The 17,490-nt window shown below is 37.7% G+C and overlaps 1 protein-coding gene across 1 annotated transcript; it reads right to left on the reverse strand.

Annotated features, from left to right (window-relative positions):
- Positions 1-378: 378 nt before the first annotated feature.
- Positions 379-17,055, reverse strand: LOC128472717 (bone morphogenetic protein 8B-like). Its single transcript, XM_053454644.1, has 7 exons — positions 16,665-17,055; positions 6,521-6,713; positions 6,303-6,451; positions 5,095-5,289; positions 2,672-2,751; positions 2,468-2,578; positions 379-1,307 (listed from the first exon to the last, which is right to left on the reverse strand). Exons 1-7 carry the CDS (start codon positions 17,047-17,049, stop codon positions 1,158-1,160), a joined length of 1,263 nt encoding a protein of 420 aa, XP_053310619.1. The 5' UTR covers positions 17,050-17,055; the 3' UTR covers positions 379-1,157.
- Positions 17,056-17,490: the final 435 nt, after the last annotated feature.

A 17,490-nucleotide genomic window follows, 5' to 3' on the forward strand; every position in this document is an offset into this window, starting at 1 on the left:
AGAAAGGGGCCCAGTGTGTCCCAATACTTTTGTCCATATAGTAGTGCACAAAGCAAGGTCCATAAAACCATGGTTGGATAAATTTGGTGTGGAAGAACTTGAGTTTCCTGGACAGAGCCCTGACCTTAACCTCATCGAACACCTTTAGGATGAACCGGAACGGAGATTGCAAGGCAGACCTTCTCGTCCTCCTCAATCTTGTGGAAAGCCTTCCCAGAAGAGTAGAAGCTGTTATATCTACAAAAGGGTGACCAACTTCATATTAATGTCTATATATTTAGCATGTGATGTCATCAAAGTCCCTGTTGGTGTAATGGTCAGGAGTCTCCATACTTTCCTCAATATACTGTGTATGTGTATATATAAACAAGCATTAAAAAGGCATATTGCTTCTCTTAGAAGAATCTTGTACCAGTATTGTCGGTATTGGACAATAGCACAGAAGTTGGCCGTCCTGAACAAATTAATAATAATATGTCAGTTTCCAAATTTTCTAAACAAGACAAACTTTTACATACCTATGTCTTTAACACATATGATAGCTGAGTGGTCCCTTTAAATTGATGTGTGGTGCCGGTTGCAAATAAATGCAAATTTGGCTTGCATGTGATATTGACATATGACAGTCAGCTCCTGCGCGGGTTGGGGAGGGTTCCGAAAGTGCTTACATTTATTTCAATGGGAACACTTTCCAACCACTGAATTGGGCTTCAAGCCTAGTGTAATGTTTGGATCCTTGATGCATTTACTTTCTTTGCTGCCTTTGGCCCGACCTAGGGTAGTGCCCCCAGCCACCCCCTCTTAGTCGGAGTTTGCACTGACCTAAAAGGCACACCTTCTAATGCAGACTATAGAGGCTGTGCTGAGTTGGCACAGCCACCATAGTGCAAATGAGAGAGTTGAGGAGATCTCCCCTATAACTGGCTCATTGAGCAGTGGGATACCGAGGGCCCTGATCGTCCCGAGAAGGTAATCTATCCCCTGGTTTGGCAGCAGAGGGACTGCCTCCTGCCTGGACCTGCCGCTCTAGATCTAATGGGCCTAGGCCAGAATGCTTCACTGATTTGGATGACAAATATAATAATTCACAGGTATTTTCCCAGCCTTAGCTTCATGGTTCTTTAGTCTATTTAGCTGGAATGCATACGACAGCCTTGTCAATGGCATCCACATGACTTTACCACCATATTCCGATGCTTTTTTAATATCACGTTATTATTGTTGTCATAATACAGGACAGAGGTTGCAGTTAACTTTGTCGGGGCACAGCAGGCCTTGGGTACACTTTCTGGCTTCATAAGATGAACCTGGAGGCAAAAATCACATTTTACTCTTCAATGCCCTGAGTTTACGCAGAGGTATAATCTTTCAGAAGAATTATTTCACTATTTTAACATATGCACATTGGCACAAATTACGTTGCAAAAATAAACCCCCAAAAAAGAGCAATTCTTACCTTTAATAAAGGCGTGATTCAGTACTCAGTGATTTTTCTCAGTTAATGTCAAGGTATTTATTTCAATGTTTGCTTTGGCAAAAAGGAGTTGTGGTTTACATTGGATACATTATTATCATGTATTTCGGGTGTGGACTTAGACTAATGCGCACAGAAAATGGATGACTAAAGTTAGATATATAAATTTCAGCATCCTGTCTGACTAGCTGTTACCTTATTATGAGAGTATAATAGCGTATTCATAGGTTGGTTGGTGAAAGAAAGATTTAAAAGGGAAATATGATCAAACGCTCCTTTGTTGAGTGTTTGGAATCACGTTATGGGGCTTAGTTTGTAAAAAAAATTATCATAAATGTATTACTTAATATATTCCTATTTTGAGTCGCTTTAGCTTACTCTTACCCCAATTATTATGGGATGTATCATACATTTTTAGAATTACTATAATTGCCATGTCATAGGGCTTGGATCCATAAATCAGTGATGTGATATTGTAGGATTTCCAGGTGGTGCCCATTTAGCCACACACTTTTGGAGTAAAGCATATGGCATATTCAGGCAGGCCATCTTTAATAATGATAATAATCGGCCCTTGAGTAATCCTCTCCTAGTGGGTCCACCTAGCCAAATTATATGGCCTGTTTACCTATTGTACAGTGCAGTGGAATATGATAGTGCTATATATATTAATATATAATAATAAGGCACAATAGACGTTTGTGCATCCTGGACAGATATATCTCCAAAAGCGTTACCTCCCAAAGCTTGGCATCAGAACCAGGAAGAGGACGCAAAGTAGATTTAATGGATAGAAGCCCTGTCCTACAAGGTTTCATTTCATCAGGTGTCAGCTAAAACAGCATTTGAGTAACAATACTTGATTGAAGTCGTTGTGATATGACATAAGTGTATTTTATTGGGCTTGCCCTATTCATTTTAAACATGTATGTCATTTTTGTAAACTAAAATAGATAAGGATCGGTCAGAAGGTCCCCAGTCCTAATTTCTCACCAGTGATTGTAGGATGGCGTGATTAGTGGCATTCATACATGAATCAAGAGGAAATGAACATTCTCCTTCACAGTAAAACGCAGAGTACCCTGGTGGAGCAATCACCCAGTCCTAAAAATACACAAAACAGTGTGTTACTCAGTATTACCATATATCAATGCTGTCTTTATTTCATGAGGAATTATTTCTGGAAAAGAAATTTACCAGCCATCCCAAGTCTCGGAAGCTGACGTATAATTCATGCCTTTTGCAGACTTGTCTGCTATCTGTGACGTGAATGTGATCTAAAATTATAAAGGTTCCGACAGTAGTTAATAATGCCTTGCCACAAAATAAGTAAGCATTCAATATGATAGAAGCATAGTCAAATGCAAACATCAACACGTGCAAAATAATTAAATAGACTCAAAAGTGGTTAATCTGAAACTGGAGTCATACATGCAAGTATGTTTTAATTATGTATTTAATCCCACCAAAAGAAAAAATGCCACCGCACCATGTGCACAATCAGGGACAGACCAACGATAGGTGGGCCCTGGGCAACACTGTTTAAAGAGGCCCCTTCCAGAATAATTATATACACACAGTGCATTAGCAAGCCATTGGCTTTCCTTTCTATAATTCTGGTTTATTCACCTATAGACATTCACAGCTCTATTCAGCCACAGGTTGAAAAATAAGGCTCCCCAGCTAGCACAGGAACCATAGTAAGGAGGCCAGGAAGGGGAGCACAGAAAGAGTTAAAGGCCTGTCATGTAAAGCAAGTTTTGGTTCCCTTAAAGCTGCATGTAAGTTATAACTGCTAACTGAAGGTCCCCACATAACCAATTGTCCATTTGATATGACAGTACAAGAACAAATTAGTACATTAGTCATAGAAGCTGCTCATACCTTGTAACTTTCTGGCTCCAGCTACCCAGGGCTTAAAGTATGCCGGTGGGGCCGTCCATTCATCATCATTGGGAGACATGCCATTTTAATGGGGAAGTGGGCTTTTAAGGTGCCCTAGTGCACAATGCCAGATCTGGCTGAATTTACAACATAGATTAGTGACGGGAGGGGTAGCCACCGTGTGGTGTTCAGTGCTGTCACATGACGCTACATTAGTGGGTCTGTGAATGGTCAGTGAGGTTACGAGTGGTCTTTGTGTTTGAGTTAGTCGGGCTGAGTGTAAGCGTTTTTGTGTTAGCATGAATGTGTAAGTGTGTGTTAGCATTGGTATGTATGTGCAAGTGTTTGTTAGCATAGATATGTGTTGTGGAGTAGAGTGTTTTAAGCATGAGTGTGTTAGTGAGTATGAGTATGTTAGTGTAAGTGTGTAAGTATATGTAACCAAATGTATGTGTGTTAGAATTACGGTACTATTTAAGATTGCGTAAGTGTATGTACATATCTGTGCCAGTCGGTACGTTGGTGGGAGCAAGGCACCAGTTAGCTTTACATCTGGGCCAGGAGGTGCCAAGGAGGTATATTAAAGTTAGATAAAGAGGAAGAGAGAAATAATGAGGAAGATCAAAGAGAAGGGGGTGATAAAAAGAGAGGAGATAGATAGATAGATAGATAGATAGATAGATAGATAGATAGATAGATAGAAAGAAAGAAAGTGATAAGGAGAAATGGGAGTGATAAGGAGAAAAGGAGCAATAAAAAGAAAGAAGAGGAGAGAAAGAGAAAAAAGGAGAGTTTGGATAAAGAGAAATGGGAAAGATAATAAGAAATGGGAGAGATAAAGGGGGTAAAGAGAGATGGAAAGAAAGGGCAGAGATAATTGGAAAGATGAGAGATATTGAGATAGGGGAGAATTATGAGAAAAATGGGAGAGAGATAGTATTTGTATGTTATGACAATTATGTCTAAGGGCAAGCAAGTAGCTGGATGCAATCTGGGTGCTGGGGCAAGTCCTGTGGGAGCAATCTGGGTCCTGGGCAAGTCCTATGCCTGCAATTTAGGGTGTCCATGCGCTATTTATTTGATCTATACATTGAGTGTTAAGTTTGCATGTGATTTTTAGTAGATCTATACCTGCAATCCTGGGTTTGTGTATTATTCACTTGCTCTATACCAGCAATACTGTTTTCATGTGTTATTTATTTACTCTATATCTGCAAATTCAGGGTTTGTATGTCATTCAGTTGATAATACCTGCACCTATACCTGCAATGCTGTGTTTCCATTGGTTGTTTAATAGATCTATACCTGAACTACATGGGGAAGGAAAAGAAAGGTGTGACACAATAAAGAGGGGACAATGGGACTCTGGGCCTGAATACCTAAGGCCCGCCCTGGTGCTGGTACACAGAACATACCTGTTTTTAAATTTTAGTGTATTGTCCGTTTTTTATGTTAAATGATTGAGCAGTTATTCATCCATCATTCCCATGATTCCAACCAAGGACTTGTAGAGACTCATTGAGCTTTAGAGTTACCTATTGGCCACCTCCAGTTAAGAATACACATTAACCATCAAGTCAATAATGTAATCTGCCAACGTTAGAAATTCATTTTGGATACATGTGTGCAAGATGCAAACTAGGGCAACACAGGGAAACCCACTGGACACATTACATACAGTATTTGGTCACAGATCAGAGCACTGTGAGCCACAGAGCATTTCTCACCGCACTTACCAAACCCACCAGGAAGCTTGTTTGGATGTGGCAAATCATTACTTTTCTTCTGTTGCCTTTTTTTAAGCTGCTTGACTGCCCTCGTAGATCGGGTAGGATTACGGCTGGCACGGAAAAACGTTACCATGAAAGGTTGTTTGGAGCGAGGCCCACGTCTCCCTAAGATGCCTGCTAAACTTGGATCAATGCTTTGCCCTGCCACATAAATGAAAATGTATACCATTAGAAATAAAAAGAGCTGGGAAAAAGCAAGAATGAGATGCACTCTGAAAACCTCACTATTTCATTCCTACCGCATTAAGTTCTGCCAGAAATGGCCTACACCAACTAAACATCGTGTCATTTGTTGTAGTATTACTATGATATTTTCCAGAGAAGTATCCACCTCACATAAAGTGCTACTTTACACAATTTATAAATATGGCCAAAAGTTTTTGCCCACCCCTAGAAATATACATCTCATTACTTTTTTCAGATTATATTTATGTTTACTGGTAGAAAAGTCAATAGCCTCCCAGCAGAAGTGGTAAAGAGTTAACACAATAAGGAAATTAAAAAAATGCATGGGGTAGGCATAAAGCTTTCCTAAATATAAGACGAGACCAAATACTAGTTAGGGTGGAATGCTTCTTCTATGCCATCAAAATCTATATTTCTATTACACCTTGTTAATTGTTGTAGTATTTAAAAGGGAAGTCTATCGATAGAACAACAGCAATTGTCTATTGCATATTTTTATTGAGATTACAAATAATAATACAAGTTCACTGGTCAACATTTTTGTAACACATAAGAAATGGCTTGTTCTTGAAACAAAAAAATACAATAAAAAAAAAGGGTAGTCTAGTGTGGCATAATGCCACAGCAATAAATAAAGCATATTAAAATAAGTACTACCATATAATATGAATTGTTTACAATTTTGTTTTCAAATGCAAATAAAGTGGGTATCCACATGACATTCATTAATACGAATCATAAATAAAGACCCCCTCATTCTCATTTTTTATGGCACCCGTATATTCTGAAGGTATGTGAAATTTGTGCTTTGTGAAACGTGCCATTGCTCCTCCATGATTTCAGCAAGGAAGGTGCTTTTTTTAGAAGGTGTGGTTAGTGGCATGGTTAACGGGCCACCCTTGTTTACATGTGAATGAAGGACAACCAAAAATAAACATAAACTGGCACTTCATGTTTCTTGACCATACCGTCATCAGTCTCCACGTACAGGCGAAGTCCTAAGTTATACTTGGAATTCCGCAACCAGTGATTACTGGCAGCTGTGACATCAAAGACCAGCCACCCTTCATCTCCTGCCAGTATAGCTTCTTGGTCCAAAAGGGTTAAGTCAGGTTCCCTGCAATGGATAGGGTACGATTACAGTCACATTATATTTTTTGAAACGTTTAAAAAAGGAGATACGTACCTGTTGGCATGCTCCCTTTTTATCTCATAGACGCTAATATGAAGTGTCCGATTGAAATGCCGGGAAAAACTGTGCGTTTTGAAAAGTCGGAATTCCGCGGCGGTTACGGATTCTCCGGTTGGAATTTGAGTCATGTCAAATTTAAACTCCTTCCAGTATGGTTTCTGCTGGAAAATATCTCTGTCGTTTTCAACTGGAAAATAAGATGGTATAACTAAGGAGCTGTTCCACATAGAAGTTTTTTTCCCAGCTTTCCTACATTCTCATATTTACTATTTACTACTATAGTATACATCTTTAATAAACGTGTTCCTTTTTTACAATAACATAGCATTTTGCTGTATTTTTGGAGGGAGAGGGTGTGCGTGGAGACTCCGCTCTTTTGCAGAAGTGCTCCAGGAGGCCAAGTTAATGCAGTGGATAGCGGGGCGAAGCGGACCAAGAAAAAATAAAAAATACAGAAGTCAGAAGACGCAAAGAACTAGAAGAGGCAAGAGAAGAAGAGAAGCTGCAAAAGAGAAAGAGTGTGATGGTGTGAGAGTAAATGAAAGCATGAACGAGTGGATGTAGGTGGTCAGACCGATGTGATATAATACATAGAAGAGGGCTTTTGAGGAACGACAGGACTATGTTTTTAGGCAACAAAATTCTTAGAACAGCACAAGCACAACCTCTACCACTTCTGCTTCTGTTCCAGCAGAAAACATCTGTCACCTTAAAGCCATTTTTTGTTGTCATAATAATAATAATCACATCCATAAGGCATGACCCACCACAGATGTGTGGAGCACTTGCGGCTATGGCGTGGCAGTAGCACGCTGACAGCTGTGCAGCAACAGAATGGAAATAATTATATTTATAGTCATTCTTTTTATTTTTCTGCTGAAATATACAAAGACTTCAAACCGTATTAGCACACAAGGTTGTAATTGAAGATTCATTAGCGCTGACATGCAAAGGCCTGAATTATTTTTTTTTTGCCTCTGTTTCTAAATATTTGCGTTTTCCTACAACACACTAGTAGGGTGTTCTGGTACACTGCTATGAAACGTGAATATAAGTTATAACATATGCTGTCAGGACTCTGGCCCATTCGTGGAACTTAAACGGGAGTGTCTGATTTTCAAAAGCTGTGAAACTATTTCCTCCCGAGTGAATAAAGTAATGAGTTTACTTTTCTAAATCCTTTTATGTGGTTCATATTTTACAGCTGTGCCAAACATTGACATATGTTGAAACTGACGGTAAATACATAGAGAATATACAGTGTATAGTGTTACCACAAGATCTATACATTAGAGAAACAAACAGTTCCATTTAACTGCAGAGTTCTGTACAAACTGAAGGCAACGCATACATCTTGGCAGTCCACTAAGTAATACCATGTTAGTAAGGTCTTTGATGGGATACATAAAGTTTGAAGATCAATTTATCTGCTATGCCTAAATACTTTTTTTTATTCCAGAGTAGGTCCATACTGGCCATCTGGCACACCGGGCAGATCGGGTGCTGCAGTGTGCGGCCAACGGCTGAATATACCCGGCTGTATCCTATGTCAGCACTAAAATGTAGCGTGGAGCTGAGCATACCGGGCCGTTGGCCGCACTTTTGTCGTCAGTGCCAGAGATCAATATTATAGCATTTATTAAGCATGCATTGTTAAATTAGTTCAATGGATCACAAAATGTATGCATTTGGACAATTATATATACAATATAATATAATATAAGCATATCTGCTTTTATATGTGCACTCCCTGGTCTTTAACAGTTTTGTCCATCCTACTTTGTGAACTTCATTCCAATTCAATGGGTCAGGAAGCAGTGATGTAACAAAAAAAAACAACCCTTCAAGATGTATAGTTTGGGCTTGCAAGCTCATCCCACACACATAGACACAAACAGTAACATATTAACACACACTAACACAGAGTAAAATACTAACACGCACACCGTAACATACTTAAACACATCACTAACATACACACAAAGTAACATATGTACACACTAACAAACTTACACACACACACACATGCTTTTTTAGACATACAGATATGTACATCTGTTGACACAGGAGGAAGTAGGCTGGTGTCAGCTCTTCTGCTCCTTTGTGGTCCTCCCATGATGCCTCTGTCTGAGCGCCAGAAAATTACTTCATATCCTGGTGGTCAGACTCAGTGTGCTGGGCCTGAGGGAGCGTGGTCCGTGGCTCAGGCCGAGCAGTATGCCCAGTCCAAGGGGTAGATGACCAGGTGTTGGGGCCAACCAGAACAGCCCCCCATGAAATGCAGGGGCCCTCCTTTATGCCAGTGTCAGGAAGGGAAGAGTGGGAATAGTGAATTATAAATGATCGTGCAAAACCCCCCCCCCCCTGTTATACCATACCTCTATGACAACTTTTTTAGGGTTATGTTGTGTTTGATTGTTCTTTTTATGTTGTTGTTTTTTTTGGCCCACAAATTTCAGTATTGTTTTTTCTTTCTTACATTTTGGTTGGTTTTAGGTTTAACAAGGATTCTTTTTCCTCATACATTTGTCAACCAGTCTCTGTGAGTAAAGTTTATATAAAAGAGTTCAACATCTTATTTCCTGTTTTACGAATTTTATAAATCACAACGAATAAAAGAAATATAAGAATATAAAAATATCTAATCTAAAAAGTAGCTTGGTCTTCGCCTACAGCATGTAACTGGAGCTTTCGTTATTGTGGATGGATGCTCAGTTAGTATACCCCGCAGGGATTATTAAAGAAACCTCATTAGCCCTAACATAAAAAAAGAATTAGATGGACATAACAACTGTCCAATTTACGAGAACATCAATGATTATAAGGCATTATAGCGAGACACTGACGCATTACTAAATGATACCACGGTGAAAGATGTTCTGCCAAACCACCTCTCTTTATATAAATTGGTAAAAACATTACAGACGATTAGGTACATAGCGTGACCACGCATTAAACAGTACAAAGGATATGATTCAGAGTTCTGAGCAATCCTTACAAGTACCGCTGGGCAGGAAAACCTCTTTTTATGGCACACAATGAATAAAATAAATAAAATTACCTTCAAAATGACATTTTGTCGTACTCCTCGAAAATATTAATTAGCATTTAATAAATAACAGTTGTTTCATATGGACAATTTTCCTTCAAATATCAATGAAATAAAAACATTGGGTACGGTTGCTTCTTTTATTAGTTTACATTATATCTCCCAATTTAAACTGACCATACTATTAAGGTAGAATCGGTAAATATTTTGAAAGGGACAGGCCAACCATTATACGCAATTTAATGCATATAAGAGCTGTGTCAACTTAAAATGCAGAATTAATCATAATGTCTGCCTGCCCTCCCAGGTCCTTGGTTTAAAGGAGGTGGATTTTTATCACATTAAATATCATTGATGTTAGTTTTAAAGGTAATATTCAATAATGTTGCTGGTATGGATTTTGTAAGCCAATTGACTTTGGTAAATACATTAAATGGCATTATAAGGTGGGTTCTATGCCCCCCCCAAAATATTTTATTATACATAACCCTCCCCCAAGACAATAGGCACAGATGGCTCTTTAATTAACCCAGATTGCAAGAAGTAGTGGAAGAAAATGGGGCATTTGTTGGCCCTTCTTGTTAAGAGGGGCTCCTGAGGATCCCCATCTATTTTATTTATTTTTAAATTTAAACTTGGTTTAAACTTTTTTGAAGTGTAAAGGTGTCAGTTGACTTACGTGAATGTTACCACACCTTATACACATTACTATTGCATGCACTTACATCTACTCAAAAAGTGTTGCTCTGTGAGTGTTGGCATGTAAGGACATGTTACGTTAGTCGAGTCTAGTCAGACAAGTTAATCCTCGACCGAATTGACCACACAGCTTTTTAGTGAATCAAATCCAGTTCCTATTAAAAACAAAAACAGTCTAGGGACTGTAGTTAAAAGACAACAAATGCCCATCCCTACCTTTAAATTTGGTGATATACTGCATAACTAGTTATTCTTCACTTTTTGGCATACAGGCATACCTGGAAACCTTCTAAATAAGTTGACCTTGAGAATCCTGAAATATTACCACCTAAATGGCACATTGTAAAGATTCTATGTAGTGACTCGCAAAATGTGTTAACCAAATGGTTCTAGTAAATGTCCTCATGGAAACCTTGACGTGTCATTATTTAAAAACACACTCAATTGATATTGATGTCGACGATAACATACTGGTAGCAAAATCATCCCATTGAGAGTATGGTATATGATCACAGCATTGTAGAATAGAGAGCAGTCAGCTTTAGACTGTGTAAAATAGAGATTCTTCCCCTTCACCCCTAGACTCTGAGTTTGGGGCAAAAACCCTTAGAATCAGGGTCAAACCCTCAGAGCTAATATGTATGCATATGGGCATCACATCTCTGTAAAACAATGAGGATTTATTCTTCGAGGCATTCAGTGGGTCTGGATCCAGCAAACTTCAGTTGTGCTCAGTTGGAACTATCATCAGGTCATACCTGTGACCCCCTTCATTTTCAAATATGACCAAGGGGTGACGGAGCAAAGAAGGGTGCAGCAGAGAACTGCCAGGGGAGGTCAGAATTTGGTCTCCACTCCTGCAACTAGGAATTCAAACAACCACCCCAGAGGACACAATTGTTAAATGTCTTTCCCAGTTATCGTGCAGTATTATATATAAAAGTATTATATAAAATACCTGTAACTATATAGTCTCAGGCATACTACACTCATTTTTAATGCATTAATTTAGAACTAGTATTATCAATTAATTATGTATTATAAAATGTTACAGTATTTTACATAATCATAATACTGCCATTATAGCATGACAGGCCAGCATCTCATTTACTCAATCGTGCACAGCTAATCGTGCATGTTTAAGCATCAAGAATCATCTTGTATTAACGTCTGTAAACTTTGCATTGTAAATATTGACATTCATGCATTGCGGTCATGTGATATTTGATGTGTTCATATTTTGTGGCGTGATAGATATATCTTACTTTTTAATTGGTAATTTATGACACAAAATTCCATATCTTCTGCTAAATATTTGTTAAAGGAATCTGAGTTGGAATCATACACATGAACCTTTGTGTACGCATTTGCATTTTTAATTTTTAAAAAATATTTGTATATCCTGTAGGAAGAATGTTTGCTGCAGTCTTCTAGGGCTCCTTTAACATGCTTGTTTTCATCCTCATGAGTTAACAGTCACAAGTATTGATCATAGCCTTACTGTTTGATGGATCCATTCGCTTTTTTGTCTTGTTGCATTTGTGTTTGATTAAAATAACATTAGTCAGTACATACATAAGTAACATTTTAGAGCAACACACTCATACTGGAAACCTAATATTAGATGAAGAGACATGAGAGTGGTATTGTCACGCTTAACATTCCCTTAAATGCATAAAATTAATGAGAAGAAAAAATGATTGGGTTTTAAAACACCCAAGGTGTTTATTAAGCATGCTTATGTGCCTTAACATCCATCAAATTAAATACAAACATTATCTTCCAATGAACACAATAAAACCATCTTCACATTTGACTAAAACATACTAATGTAACCCGGACATGGAATTTAATGAATAGAAGCCCAGCACCTTTGCCTCCTATTTGGTGTCTGAAGGAAAGCAGCTCCTTCACTAAGGCAGACCCTGGAACGCTGACTGTAAACATTAACCTGAAAGAACAGGGAATGAGGTTGGGAATCATATTCCCTGTCGCTTCAGTCCAAAAAATATGACAATCTGTGCAATGAGCTTTATTAAAACCTAGATTAGACCTTGTTGCCCAAGATCCTGACTTGCATGACAGTCAGCTAGGACTTAAACATATGCGGAGGACCCTGGGGAGTGCCCTGCCATTCCGTTTCATGCATGTCTTGCCTCCCTAGTAGCCAGATTATTCCTGTATCATTACATTTTTTTCCTGAAAATACCGGGTAACTTGCATAACTGCTGCTATATTAAAGTTGATATATTTCATCAAATTTGTGTGATACATGCTTCCCGCCACTTCTCTCAGGGACTGTATTGTATTGTATTGTAATGTATTGATGTATTCTGTCTTATCTTTCCAGTCAATAACCTTGTAGAAACACTAAAAAAAAAACAGATCACGTCACACCATTACGCAGACCCCAAGGCCAATATGAGCGATCTCCCATCATCAGACACACCACAATGGAATACCATTTCCAGTATGCCTGTAAAAAAGATTTGTGGAAGTCATTGGCACATTTAGTAACACATCCCTCAACAAAGCCCGCTGTTACCTACTCCCGCTTTTCAATGAAAAAATATTTGAACCGTGGTGATGAGTAAATAGATGTACAAAATATTTCTCCCTTGATACAATAGTTCAAGAAATGCAGCGACGTGTTAGCTAAGAGTTATATTACGTATCAAATCCTCAGGCAGTATGATAAGTATAATACTTGATTCTATTTAGTTAGTTAAAATGATGACACAAAAGGAATGTAATGAGAGATAATGTATTTTAGATATGGTTGATACTTGGCTAGTACTACACAATTACTGGGGAACCTATCTGACCAGGTCATTGCTTAGGTAAGCCAGCTCTGTCTCTATTGAGATCCCACATTCATGGAACTGTTAAATTCACTGTAAGTGATCATCATTATAATTCCATTATATGGTGTAGCTTACGACACTCCAAATATAATTAATTTAATGCAATGTTAAAATGTGTTGTATGTCCTCTTGGAAGGTCCTCCTGCATGGCCCATGATCTTCCTGCATGTCTGTAAAAACATATCCCCCTACTTCCATCAAATGATTAAAACTATTTAGTTTTGTACATCATATTATGGTGTGTGTTTGTTAAAGTGATTGTGCAAGAAGTTGTTAGTATATTTAGACATGAAATGTTGTGGATGCTGAGGAAATCAAGAGTTTCTTTTGGCATTGAGAAATGAGTGTCTTTCTTCCATCTTCCGCTACTTAGGTTCGCTTATCTAAGCTGCCAGTGAAGCGAAATGTGCTTTCATTGAATTGTTGCCCATTTCTCTTAGTAGTATGTTCATCTTGTAGGCTTCTAAAAGTGACACATCATCTATAATTACTAGCTCTCTCTTGTGCAGGGGATTCAGACACCAAATTAAAAGGAGCTCTACTTTTGGACCACATCACATGTAAGGAGTCCAAAAATAAGCTACAGAAATGTTTTTTCATATAGTGCTAGCACATGCAGACCATAAATATCCCTGATTTATGCAGATATATTTTGGTAGATAACTTACATGTGCCATGGCAACTGTACAAAATGTTATACGTACTAGCTTGTCCACGATTTTAATTTAACATATTTACATTTTAGCAATAACTTAATTTTAGATTTAAAATAGAATAAAACTGCATATTACTTTTTTACATTTTTTTTTTTAGCATTTGTCCATCTTTGAGGATGTGTCCCAGTAGTGTAACATTTGGTAGCTAAGTCTAGTGTATTTTTTTAAATATTATTATACACTGAAAATATATTTGTATACTATTTCTTTCTGTCTCCTTACATGAGGCAAAAGGTACTTGTCTGGACCACACCACCCAAAAGAAGTCGGAATGTTTTGTGGGTATCACATAGTTCTGCAGTTGAAATACAGTAAGATAAAACCAATCAAATACATTTTTATCATTATTCTAAATATGGTACTTAATTACATAAATAACCATAACTAAGTCATAACGTCTTATTAATGACCCACCCAACCACATATCTAAACATACCAACTGAAATAAACATTATCATCTTTGGCCAAGTATGGATGACCATAGGAAGCTCTGAATTTGAAAAATGTTAATCAATTCCATTGCGGTTGTAGGGGAAAAACTATTGGTTTCTATAGAAATTGTCCCATATTTTGCCACTTTACCCTGAAATTATATTACTACTATACTATATTACTATAATACTTGTATGTAGCTTTTTTGCTTAAAATATTTTACTCATTTTTTTACAGTACGTACTAACCACGGAAGAGTGTGGGTGGGTTGTTTCCTTAAGAATGTGGTAACCTGCTCTTTAGAGTAACCTCGTTCACCGCAAAAGAATGATAGGTTGTGAATGCCAATATATAGTGCTTGTACTATTTGCGTAGCAAACCTGGGCACATCATGCATTCACACATACTAACATTCTATTTAAGGCATAAACTGCACTTTTTTTCTGAAAATGTTGTCTTTACGGGAGAAAAGTTGAAGTGACTATTCGTTGGCCAAAGGGCAACAAGTTCCTATGTACACTATATGACCAAAAGTATCTGAACACCTGACCGTCACAACTGGATGAACTTGTTGGACATCCCATTCCAAAACCATGGGCATTAACGTGGCGTTTTCTCTGCTCCCCTGTGTGGCTATAACAGCCACAGCTGTCCTGGGAATGCTTTCCATGAGATTTTAGAGTGTGTCTGTGGGAATTTGTGCCCATTCAGCCAAAAGGGCATTTGTGAGGATGCATTCCAATTCACCCCAAAGGTGTTCAATATGGTTACGGTAGAGTTCCTCCAAACAAAATTTGTCAAACCATGTCTTTATGTGCACAGCAGAACAGTCGTGCTGGAACAAGAAAAGTGGTGCCACAACGTAGGAACCATACCATTGTCTAAAATCTGTTTGTACGCTCAAACCCTCCATTTGTTTCTAAAATTGAACTCATGTAGTCAAACGTTTGCAAGTAGCATTTGAGTACAATGCAAGTTGAAAGTTGAGTTTAATTGGACTTCCAACTCATGCAAACTTGACTGCTGCTAACAACTCTCTTAAGCTTGCATCAGCTCAAGACCAATTAGATTTTTATATCATATAATATTATATAATAATATATTATATAACTCTTTAACTAAACGTCAACTTTAATAAATAGACTGCTTTTAGCCATTTTGTTTGCTAACACACTGGGTAGCAAAATGTGTAGGTGCAATATATCTTTTTACAAGCTTCCTGAGTTTGAAAGCTTTCCCATAATGTCTTAGCTAAATTCTGAATATCTCTGCATCAGGTATAATAGCTTTATAAAAAATAACACTTCTTGCCTGCATCAGCTAATGACTAGAAGCTTGTGGATCATGTGGGATTTTATGATGAAGTATGGACAGACAGACATTTACTATGCAGATGAGGTTATTTTAATTAATATTACCCAGTCATGTATATTCTATCGAGAGCATTCAACGTGCATTTTATGTTGTGCGTTTTTGACTATGGACAATTTGCATTGAACAATGTGTTTATGAAGATGTGATGAATGGATGTTAGCATGAAAAAAGTGTATATCTATGCTTGGACTAGGTAATAAAACTTACAGTATTCGGATGATTTTACAAGATACTCATCATTTAGAGATCCAACCGGGATGACCTCCAAGGAAACCACTATTTGTTCTTTTTCAGACTTTATTTTCTATGTCATTTCATTGCCATTTTCTACACTTATTTGCTGTTTATTCATGTATTCGTTGTATCAGCTCAATTGTGAGTTAGTATTATTGTTATATGCTGGTTTGATCAACTGAAGATGCTTTTTATTCAGGATTTATCAACTCTGAGTTCATTTTCCTTAATTTACTAAATATTAAGGTCTGTAAATTAACCTGCCAATATCTGACAAAACTATTAGCCATTGTGTTCATTGTTTCACTTAAACTTGCTAACAATATGGCTACAAAAAGTTAATATTCTATATATTGGTAAAATTACTTTTGCTACTGGTTAATATGCTGATGTTGGTGTCCTTTGTAGAATTAATGATATCCTACCAACGTACCCTAAAACTAGTAACACAAAATAGTGCAAGACTGAGATTTTAGTATATACTAAGCATATTAGAAAATTTGATTCCCCAGCAGAAGAGCTTGTGAATTAATGACTACCTATTTTGATTTGTTTTAAAAATTCGCTGTCTTATTACGAGACGTGAGAAAATACTGTATTCAAAATTGAACAGCCAACATGAGCTTGCCTCCACATTGTAATAATATATATATAAGTATATGCATAGAAACCCACATAGCATATATTTTTAAATAAATAAAATCCCTGATTGTTGTAACAGATATGTTTAGTTCACATATTATCTATAGTAGTGTTAAAGGTAAACTTACCCATGTTGACGAAGCTCATGACAGTGTCAGCCTCAGTAATCACCGTTCCTAGAGGTGGACTTTGGGTGCTTAAGGTTGTAAACAGTCCCCGAGATACTCCTTGTGCCCCTTCGTCCTCTTCTTCACTGCACATAGCATGATAGAGGTCCAGCATGAAGAGTGGGGCCGATGAAGGAAACTGACCTCCACTTGGTGGCCGAGGTCTTCCAGGCAACCCCAGGATGGACAGAATCTCTCGTTGCATCTCTCGTTTTTCTTGCCCACTTAATTTCCTTTGAATAAAACTGGAGCGAAGATGATTTTTTACAAAGCTACTGTTGGTTAGATCCCACATAAACCAAAAAAGAAATACCATGCTGCAGATCTTTTGAAGAACACCTGACATTTTGTCACAAATGGTTGATATAATCTGCTGCCCAACTGTATCTTAATTGAAGTGAACCAGACTGTCAAAGAAGCATGAGACCTCCAGAGGAAGATATAATTGTATCCATTCAAGACATAGCCAGTTAAATTAGCCTTTGGAAATATGGAAATCCTTGTCAATTTTTTGTGTTTGTTTTTTCTTCAGTCCATCTTATGTTGCAAAGGTTAAAAAAGTATGTGTGTTTTTTTGTAGTCAATTTCCCAAAGCAACTCGCAGTGTTCCCTCCTTCTAATTACAGGGAACTGTGCTGTTTCTAATTACCTGTAAAGGCAGTGAAAAAATATAGTACAGATGGAACTGATCCGCGAAATGAGAAGCGCATGCCGTGAAATATTACAGTTCGGAAACACTCCTCTGCTCAGAGCTGAGAAAAAGGATGCTTTTCACTTAAAAGTGACA

The sequence above is a fragment of the Spea bombifrons genome, chromosome 2 (genome assembly GCF_027358695.1).
Source record: "Spea bombifrons isolate aSpeBom1 chromosome 2, aSpeBom1.2.pri, whole genome shotgun sequence".
In the NCBI taxonomy this organism is placed as follows: domain Eukaryota; kingdom Metazoa; phylum Chordata; class Amphibia; order Anura; family Pelobatidae; genus Spea; species Spea bombifrons.